Source organism: Sinocyclocheilus rhinocerous, unplaced genomic scaffold, assembly GCF_001515625.1.
Source record: "Sinocyclocheilus rhinocerous isolate Xijiao unplaced genomic scaffold, SAMN03320098_v1.1 scaffold486, whole genome shotgun sequence".
Lineage (NCBI taxonomy): Eukaryota > Metazoa > Chordata > Actinopteri > Cypriniformes > Cyprinidae > Sinocyclocheilus > Sinocyclocheilus rhinocerous.
In genome coordinates, this window is record NW_015661373.1 from 43,304 (window position 1) to 54,075 (window position 10,772).

The 10,772-nt window shown below is 37.0% G+C and overlaps 1 protein-coding gene across 2 annotated transcripts in view; it reads left to right on the plus strand.

The window, feature by feature from the left end:
• The first annotated feature begins 2,642 nt into the window (after positions 1–2,642).
• LOC107726290 (protein CutA homolog) overlaps positions 2,643–10,772 on the plus strand; it is a 16,189-nt gene continuing 8,059 nt past the window's right edge. Inside the window, exons 1-3 of one of the 2 annotated variants that reach the window (XM_016535827.1) lie at positions 2,643–2,916; positions 3,706–3,854; positions 10,378–10,437. In XM_016535827.1, coding sequence (XP_016391313.1) covers positions 2,815–2,916; positions 3,706–3,854; positions 10,378–10,437 — 311 coding nt within the window. In that variant the 5' untranslated portion in view covers positions 2,643–2,814. The remainder of the gene's footprint in view (positions 2,917–3,705; positions 3,855–10,377; positions 10,438–10,772) is intronic. The other variant, XM_016535828.1, reaches the window with a different exon arrangement.

Consider the following 10,772-nt stretch of genomic DNA (forward strand, 5'->3'; position numbering starts at 1 on the left):
AAATGTGAGAAATGAGGAAAATAAAGCAGCCTCAATAGAATGGCGCCAAAGAGGCCGTTACGGCAAATACAGTAGTATACAGCAATTTAAAAAAATACAGTAAGTCACTGTATGTGGGGTTTGACGTCACAGAAAATTCCCATGATGCAAAGGGTATTACAGTTACTTACTGTAAAGCGAATTTGCAGTATTATACTGGGTGATATACAGTAAATAACTGTAGAAATTACAGAAATGTCTAACAGTGTATGTTGGTTGTCAGTATGTTACATTTTAATAGCAGCATGGCATTGCTAAAGTAGCTAGAGATTAAAATGATAATACCCACTTTGTTGGCAAAAAAAGGTAATCATAAAGTAAACAAATTTATATAATGTATTTTACTTTTCTCTAATTCTTACACCAAGTGTTTTTAGGACTATAAGTCTTCTTTTAGTATATTCATGTTTTGCTTCAGCAGATTATTCAGTGCTCTTTATTCAACATTGTTTGCAGTGTGAAACAAGCTTACCGTATGTGGTGAGCTTTATGAGAATATCACCAGTGTGGTACATATCTTCCTCAAAGATTATTCCATTCTTTGTAATCTTCCTGGCCTCTACCCTTGAGCAATAGTAGAGACCAAGATCTGCTTCAGTGATGTTCTCGATCACTAAGTCATAGGATTTTGAAGTATCGTTATAGAACAGAGTGAATCGCGGAATGGGTTGAAATAGGCTCTTGTATGCAGAGATGATCAGAGGTGGTCTGATTTGTGAAGAGCAGATCTTGCCCCAATGAAAGTCCTGTCCTATGACAATCTCACAGTCACAGTGTAGAGTTGCATTATCTCCAGGCCTGACCACCACCTCCACCAGCGTTCCAGAGACTTTCCAATAAATGCAACTCAGTGCAACTACATTCAAACAGAAATGATGGGTTACTCAGGGAAAAAATGAAGGTTAGAAATAATGCACAGTCCTTGATGCACATCTACAGTTACTTAGAAAATAATATATACACTACAAATGAAATATGCATATTTAAATGAGAAATATGAGGAGAAATCACTTACTGAGTGCAGTGATAGAAAACTTCATGCTGGCTACAGCTGAATGTTTGGTGGTGCTTGTGGGTGATGCGTATGTAACTGTCAATGCTATTTTCCGCAGTTTGACTTGTTAAGCACAGCTAAAATTTTTGTTTAATTGTAGCTATTTTTAAGTATTTAAATAAATTCTTTTTCATTTTAATTTGCTCTCACACACTTACACAACACACAAAATAGCACAATTAATGTTTAAAAAATGTTTCAATGTTTGTATTGAAAACAATGTTGTTGTTGTTGTTGTTGTTTTCAAATTAAAGACAAACCTATGGTCCTCAATACCAGCAGATTTTGATTTTATTTTATGTTGTTTCTTGTTTAGTTTAATTTAATTTAGCTAATTACTGTATAATACAAAAGAATAACAGTTGTAAGGCAAAACTAATACAACATTTTACCTCAAAGTGTTTTGATGTATAAATAGGAAGCTGTAAGTTGGTTTGAAGATGGAGGGAGACCAAGGGTGAAATTGGGTCAGTGGTTTGAGTGGCATACATATGTGACGTCACATATTTTCCATGTTTCTGTCTGATGCACAAAGAAACCTAACCGCTGAAATTTTAGGCATCATCAACTGAAAGTGAAAAAGGAAACTTTTAAATTTTAAAGGTGTCACATTTTTAAATCATTTTACTATATACAATATATATATTAAATTACTGAGTGCATTACAGGTTTTAGTCTGTTTTAGCATTACAGTATTATGTAGGAGGTGAGTAGGCTTTGCAAGTTTGGTAAACAAAATGAATTTTTAAATTCTTTCGAAGATGAATTTATATAATCGAAAAAGCCACCGTGACACTACTTGTATGGCCGTAGTCCAAAACAAACTACCAACTAGGGATGGGCGTATCGATCCGAAGTATCGATATATCGATACTGACGCGAGTATCGAAAGTATCGATACTCAAACAAAAATATCGATACTAAGGTGCATTTTATTTACCAGTAGTTTTGTTTATTTAACAATAATAATAATAATAATAATAATAATGCGTAAAATATGCATTGAATTGGACGAATAACCTTTGTTAGCGAGTAATTGTGTAGGATAGAACTATTTTCCTGATTTTAATACTGCAGAAATATGTTAATTCAGTATAGGCTACACATTATCCCACCGGTTACAATTGTGACTGACCATAAAATAAAAATTGTCACACACTTTTCCAAAAAAATAAAATAAAATTATTGATTATTTCAAAGGGTTACTAATGACACATCATTTGGATATTTTCATGTCTGGGAAAAATTTGGGATTAAACGGGTTAAAATGCGTTTTAAACATAAAGTTAAGTGGTTTTCATTACCCATTTTACTTTTAGTAATTTAATAGTTTAATAAATTTCATAATTTAAAAGTTTAGTGCAGAAGTATCGAATCGGTACCGATATCGACGATACTGCCTTGAAAAATATCGGTATCGTATCGAAAACAAAATAAGGGGTATCGCCCATCCCTACTACCAACAGTCAGAAGCAGCACTTAAGTTTATTAGGTTTCTAATCCTCTTATGATAAGACCAGTGCACCGCTCTTGATTGGAAGCCCCGGTATCCGGATATGAGCGTCACTCAATCAGCATCAAGCTCAACAGCAGCCGCTCTGGGAAATGCCCACAGAATATCCAAACTGTCCGACGGACTTTGATGCGAGTGAGATGATCTTCCTATAAATTGCGTACAGTCGCCTGCATTTCACCGGCGATGTAACTTCTAGTGCTGTTAAATGATTATGCAAGAGAACAAACCGGATTGCTTGTACCTGCGATATCCCAAGGAAATAATGTTTTCGGCTGTCCCTCGATCGGGATTTGTGGTCTTTTGCGTGGTAAATCCAGTTTTATTTCTCTCGATACGTGACATATTTACTGAGAGAGCAGCACGTGCTCGGCAAGTTGAACAATGCTGCAGACTGTTGACATGCTTTAACTTTATTGCTGTTACTTTGCCTTTCAAAACTGCGCAAACTTGTTGAACTGCTTTTGAACACCAAAATAGCCCTGTGTTAATAATCAGCTAACAAACTATTAAATATAAAGAAAAAAAATCTGAAAAGAAAGAGCCATGATGTGAACTGTGCTTGGTGTATAGTTTCAGCACTTACAGTATATCTCTCTATCTGCTACTATTTTGTCAGAAACGTGTTAATAAGAACGCTTTTTGGTGAAATGTACTATTTAAATGCAATTCCAACTTCTGAACTAAATAGCAAGCCTTGTTTCTCAAAGAGCTGACCAAGCACACTGCATTCTTGAGGCAAATACAATCTGTTATCAGGTCATCACAGGATAATCCCTCACTGTTCTTTTCACATGGAACACAATAATGCATGTTTAAGTCCCTCTGTGCTTCTGAAAGATGTGGTTGTGCATTCAGCAGTAATTCTTACTCAAGATCAGCTGCTGAGTGCCTTGCAATCCTTATATTAAAGGAATAGGTCACTCACAAATTTACATTTCAGACACTTTATTGCCATTGTTGGCTGTTTTTGCTCGATTTGGTTAATGAAAATAGATCCAAACAAAGATATTTATACATTCTAGAAATTCAGATATTTTAGTACATCATACATAACTGTATTAATGCTCTCTGTTTTCTCCCTGATTTGTTTGTGTAGATTTTAGTCCTGACTTGTTCCCTGTACCCTGTGCTGAAGACACTGTGTGTTCAGGTCCACTCTGCTGTCACAGGAAGCTATGTGGCTGGATATCACTCTGTGCTGCTTGTCAACTGTCCCACAGAACAAACTGCTAGAGACATTGGCAGGTATTGTACTTGCATACAGTGATACAAAGTTACAAACACAAACTCACACAAGGAAATAAATATACAGGATTAGAAATAAGAATAAGCTTCATTGTAGCTAATAAGTGACATACTTTGTCTTCAGCCAACAGGTGACAAGGGTGTGTAATGTTTACAATTTGCATGTGACAGTCAGTGACATACAGTACACAGGGATGTGATTTTGCCGTATTTTCTGACCTCAGTGGGATGACCCCGTGTAAATTGCTTAAATCCAATAGTGATGGGAAGTTCGGATCATTTTACTGACTCGGATCTTTGAATCTCGTTTAGCAAAATTAACGAATCCTTTTTCAAGTCATTTCGTTCATTTCAGCAGAATATAGTTAAAATGTTACATGTTTATATCCAAATTCCCAACACATCTATTTACACAAACATTGATCACATTATATAAAATATAATGCAGCCAAGACCAAATTATTACCTAGTTATTACCAAGACCTAATGATTAAATTATTACCACATTCATTATGGAAAAAACCATCACAGAAATTCACAAATTTAAAAATGGTAAGAAACTGTTCGTTGTCCATAACTGTAAGAGTAAAGAAACAAACTACGTGCTTGTTTGTAAGGAAGGTTGGGAATTATTAACTAATTTCTGTATCCATTGCTGCTCTCACGTCACGTGACAAAAGAACGAACGACTTGGACCCGAAGACTCGAGAGGCTCAGCAGAATCTCGTTTAGCAAAATTAACGAATCCTTTTTCAAGTCATTTCGTTCATTTCAGCAGAATATAGTTAAAATGTTACATGTTTATATCCAAATTCCCAACACATCTATTTACACAAACATTGATCACATTATATAAAATATAATGCAGCCAAGACCAAATTATTACCTAGTTATTACCAAGACCTAATGATTAAATTATTACCACATTCATTATGGAAAAAACCATCACAGAAATTCACAAATTTAAAAATGGTAAGAAACTGTTCGTTGTCCATAACTGTAAGAGTAAAGAAACAAACTACGTGCTTGTTTGTAAGGAAGGTTGGGAATTATTAACTAATTTCTGTATCCATTGCTGCTCTCACGTCACGTGACAAAAGAACGAACGACTTGGACCCGAAGACTCGAGAGGCTCAGCAGAAGTGCACATCGAGGGTGCATAGTGGCCACAAAGAGGGCGCTCGCGAGCACCCATCTGAAAGCTAAAATGACGAATGGGACACTCTACGGTCTGGTGGACTAAACGGACACACGCATGCAGCCGCCATTGTTAGTCTTCAAGACCGAAATTGCACATGAAGTGAGCCATTTGGGACAGGGCCCTAGTCTATGAGGCTGTCACGTGATAAACGAACGACTCATACCCGAAGACTTATGAACTAATCATTTCTGTTTCCTGCGCAGAACCTATTGGATGTTGCGCATACGCGGTCAACACGAAATGAATGAATCCCTCGCTCAGACAACTCGTCATTCCCGAGTCATATTATAGATTCGTTCAAAATGGGGGGGATCGCGCGTCATCATCATCCAACCCGCCAACTGAATCCATGTCTTGCTTTAATAAATGTAATAAATATATTTGATAAATGCTGTTCATTGAATTTTCTATTTATCAAAGAATCCTGAAATATAAAATGTATCCCCATTTCCACACAAAATATTAAGCAGCACAACAGTTTTCAACATTGATAATAATTAGAAATGTTTCTTGAGCATCAAATCAAATTGTGAGGATTTCTAAAAGATCATGTGACACTGTAAACTGGAGTAATGATGCAGAAAATTATGCTTTGCATCACAGGAATAAATAACATTTTATAATATATTAAAATATACATTTTCTTTTTAAAATTTGTAATAATATTTCACAATATTGCTATTTTTACTTTATTTCGATCAAATAAACACAGCCTTGATGAGCAGAAGAGATTTATTTCAAAATCATTCATTGTAATGTTTCCAGACTTTTGGCAGGTACATTAATAATAATAATTCTATTAATATTTGTATTATATATTATTAATTATTATCATGATTATTAAATGCAGTTTTTTTATTTTTACAGGACAATAGTATATATTATTACAATATAAGATATCTTTTAATGTGCTAAAATATCAGTGTTTCCCACAGACTTACACTCTATGTATGGTGGCAGTTCCCCTGGGGGAAATATGTATGTATATAATGTAAATATAAAACAGCAGTCGGGCTTATTGAAAGTGCAGATTCGTTCTCTGCCAGCAGGAATAGCGGTTTCCCCGGTAACGGCTGTAATCAAAGCAGCGCTGTGCTCATGAACGTTACTTTATCAGGCATTATAGGAAAGATTAAATGAAAATGACATAAAAACTTTTCTGAAGACAATCGGTTCCCTTAAAAAAAGATACATTCATATAAAAACACCCGTGCCGCGTTTTGATTTTGAAACAGTGCTCATGTTTATTCAACAAAATCAAAGCCTTTTGGAAAATTTGTTTCTGGCGGTCAGTGTTGAAAAAAAATCTATGTATCTATGAACAAAATTATAAACGCAACACTTTTGTTTTTGCCCCCATTTGTCATGAGCTGAACTCAAAGATCTAAGACTTTTTCGGTGTACACAAAAGGCCTATTTCTCTCAAATATTGTTCACAAATCTGTCTAAATCTGTGTTAGTGAGCACTTCTCCTTTGCCAAGACAATCCATCCACCTCACAGGTGTGGCATACCAAGATGCTGATTAGACAGCATGATCATTGCACAGGTGTGCCTTAGGCTGGCCACAATAAAAGACCACTCTAAAATGTGCAGTTTTACTGTATTGGGAGGTCCGGGGGGGTCCGAAAACCAGTCAGTATCAGGTGTGACCACCATTTGCCTCACGCAATGCAACACATCTCCTTCGCATAGAGTTGATCAGGTTGTTGATTGTGGCCTGTGGAATGTTGGTCCACTCCTCTTCAATGGCTGTGCGAAGTTGCTGGATATTGGCAGGAACTGGAACACGCAGTGTTGCGTTTATCATTTTGTTCAGTGTATATATATATATATATATTTTTTTTTTTTATAATAAGTGCTGGGGGCATGGTTTAGGGGCGTGACTTTGGGCGTGGTCAGATTTTCCTGCTTTTTTTGTCTTTAGCTGATCACATGCTTGAGTACAATAAATGTATTCTGTTACATGTTATTAGAGTTTATTCTGAATTAAAGTTGATTTACAATGGCATATAGCCCCCAGGAAAGAACTTGAGAACACTGACCTATTGTTTTTTACCTCACAAAGTTAACCACTTCTTTTTTTCATTTCCTGCTCCTGAATACAGGAAGTGTCTAGACCAAAAATCCAGACTGATTTGTAGTACTGACATAAGCAAATGCTCCACTGTTTTATGGTTGTTACACACAGTGTAGTCTTTTAAACTATTTAGCGATCAACTGGAACTTGTATGTTTTATTTTATCATAATCTTAAAAAAATAATTAACTCAACAATGGTTTGACAAAAGAAGGCATCTCTTCTTTTATTGGATGCCTGGATGTATAAGGCAAATCTTGTGCCAACCTAAGTACAAAAATACCCACGTGCTTGTTATTTGCTCAAGCTAGAGTTTAAAAGAACCACACATTTTGTGACAATAGAAACAATATTTGGTGAAATATATCACTTTCATTTAAAAAAACAAAAACAAACTAATTTGTCATGTTGCCATTGTCATACTACTCAACAGTGCTAGTTGTGTTCCTTCACTGTTATTGATAACTCCTCTCCCATAGCCTGTAGTTCTGTGGGCTACACTTCGTTCACCTGTAAAACTGTCAGAACTCAAAATTTTGTGAAATGTTGTACATCTTGGCATGTTTAGTGACAAAACGTCTCGGGTTACGTATGTAACCCTAGTTCCTCGAGGGAACGAGACGCTGCGTCGAAAACGCTAGGGGAACGCCGTTCAGCGTGACGGGCTCTGAATCTCGTGTGTAATCAGACTAACAGCTGGGCGAGACGTCACGGCGGGTGACGTAATGACCAGGAGGCTATAAAAGCACGTGCGGTGAGACCAACGTCAGCTCCTAGGAATGAAGCAAGCGCTGGCAGGGACGCCGGAAGTATGGCACCGAGACGCAGCGTCTCGTTGTGTATCCGCACCCGTAATGAAACGCGGGCAGGGAGGAACACACAGTTTGAAACGCTGGCTGCCTTCGCCCCTACTCAAATGATGTGACTTGTCATGTGCTTTGGACATAATTTCTCTAGCCCTACGGGACAGACAACACCAAATATGACTCACAAACAGATATCAGACTGACACACACAGAGCGCTTGCTGAATGACAAAAAGCTGACACTGGTCTCACCGCACGTGCTTTTATAGCCTCCTGGTCATTACGTCACCCGCCGTGACGTCTCGCCCAGCTGTTAGTCTGATTACACACGAGATTCAGAGCCCGTCACGCTGAACGGCGTTCCCCTAGCGTTTTCGACGCAGCTCGAGTTCCTGAAGAGGAACTGCACATTCTGGAATTGAGTAACATTGCCTCTTAAATAGCTTTCCCCTTTTGACAGCTTCCTTTATATGGCCAGCAGCAAGATAAATACAGTGTCGTCTGCACCCATCTTTCCACTGAAGTACAATATTTGTTTGTGGATGCCATGTGGTTTGTGTCAACAGACAATTAATTGCAATAATAAGATGTAAATATCAGATGCAAAGTTTCTAGTGCCCCCAGATTGTTTTTATTATCAAAATAATACTGTATGTAGCTATATACAGTAATATAGTACTCTGCAATACAGTCCAGTCTTGTTTCCATGGACACAGAAATTGTTACAGTAAGCTATCCTTTGCATTGACGTTAATATTTAATTTAATTGTTAGGCTGTCCAATACATTTCACAATAGTTTTTGCAGAACTTGCAAAACTTCACCATGATTCATGTCATGGAGCATCTCAACCTGAGCTTCATATTCCCTCTCAGTTACATTAGGATTCATTTTCCCATTATACTCTTATTAAAGAGCACTTTACAGTGGTTAAGTCATTAGAGTGCACTCCAGACGAGTAACCTCATCAAAGTGGAGTAGTTCTTGAGGTTCAGAACCAACCAAGTGTGAGAGCCCTTTTGCTTCTTTCTGATCCTGGAGTAATAATCCATCCAGTTTCTTTAATAAAGCATGAATCAGGAACATAGGCAAACAAAAATGAGATCTTTTGAGAGTGCACTCTTAAGGTTTGGAGTATGGAATGATACCTTGCCAAGGTCTGAAGAATCCTGCATAGGTCATGTTGATCGAGTGAGGGAATATAAAGAGAAGGGAGGATGATCAGCGTAATGTAATATGAAGTAATGGCAGATGCATCAGGAAAGGGGAGAGGCAGCAGGTACATTTTCAGTTGACTAGGCCGCGGCTGCACTGCACAACTAAGGGATGTAGCCAAGAAAAAACACAAATCAACCATAGTCCAGCATAACACAGTCTAGTCCACATTCCTGTGCCAACCTCCATACCATCCATACAGTTAGTGTATCTTTTTATGCAAAATGTAAGTTTTCGGTTCAAGGGTATGGAAGCTTGTCTCCCACGGAATAGGTAATTGTGACTTTTTATCTCACAATTCTGACTCTTCTCTCTCTCTCTCTCTCTCTCTCAATCTCTCTCTCACAGTTCTGAGTTTTTCTCTCACAATTTAGACTTTGTTTCTCACAATTCTGAGAATTTTGAGATATAAACAACTGTGAGATGTAAACTCAGAATTGCAAGATATAAGCTCAGAATTCACTTTTTCTCGCAATTCTGTTTAAGTCTCACAATTCTGAATTTATATCTCGCAATTCAGACCTTTTTTCCCTTTAGAATACTGAGTTTACATCTAAATTTTTTTCAGTTTATATCTCACTAGTCAGGCTTTTCTTCTCAGATATGCGATTGCAAATGAAATACAGTTTACATCTCGCAATTCTGAGTTTATATCTCACAATTCAGACTTTTTTGCAGTTCTGAGTGAGACAAAACTCCAAGTCCAAATGGTAAGAAATAAGCTCAGAATTGTGAGGAAAAAGTCAGAATTTTATTTATTTATTGTTTTTAACCTGTGGTGGAAACAAGCTTCCATTCAAGGTTGTGTTTGTGTTAGTCTGATAACATTCTGAGTGAGGTATCAAAATCTGATAATCACCCTGTCAGTAATGGATGCTTGACACTGATTTTTAATTGGGGGATGAGGCAAATGTATTTTTTGCTGTATAGGTTCATGTTTGGCAAATTTAAAGCTGAGCATATTATTTTTTGGTATATGCTGCATTGCTGCTGTACATTCTATGTCTTTCATTTTAGCCTACATGCTCTTTTTTAAAAACTACATTTGAATTTATTTGAATTGAAATTCACTGTTAAAACTGTATTTTGCCCCTACGGTATTACACTTGCATTCAGATGAGCTGTGTGTGCCTATACATTTGAAAGAGCACAGAGTGCCTTTGACTTGTGATGCAGTCATATGCAAATACAGAGATACTAAATTCTCTCTCTCTCTCTTTGTTAGGAGCATCATGGAAAAAAGGCTGGCAGCATGCGTGAATATATTTCCTCGCACTACCACTATGTAAGACCAGCGAGTTTAACCTTTCACCCATTATGAGTTCTGAATCCAAAACACTGCAGCCTGAAGTGTAACTTCAGCAACAACATGCAGAGATACTAAATGGACAGTTAATATATTGTAGGTAGGATAACCTTGTCTGGACTGCAGAACTGGAGTGTTGGTCAGCATGCACAGCAGAAAAAACCTTAAATGGGTCATATGATGTAGCTAAAAAGAACATTATTTTGTGTATTTGGTGTAATGAAATGTGTTTATGCGGTTTAAGGTTCAAAAAACATTATTTTCCACATACTGTACATTATTGTTTCTCCTCTATGCCCCACCTTTCTGAAACG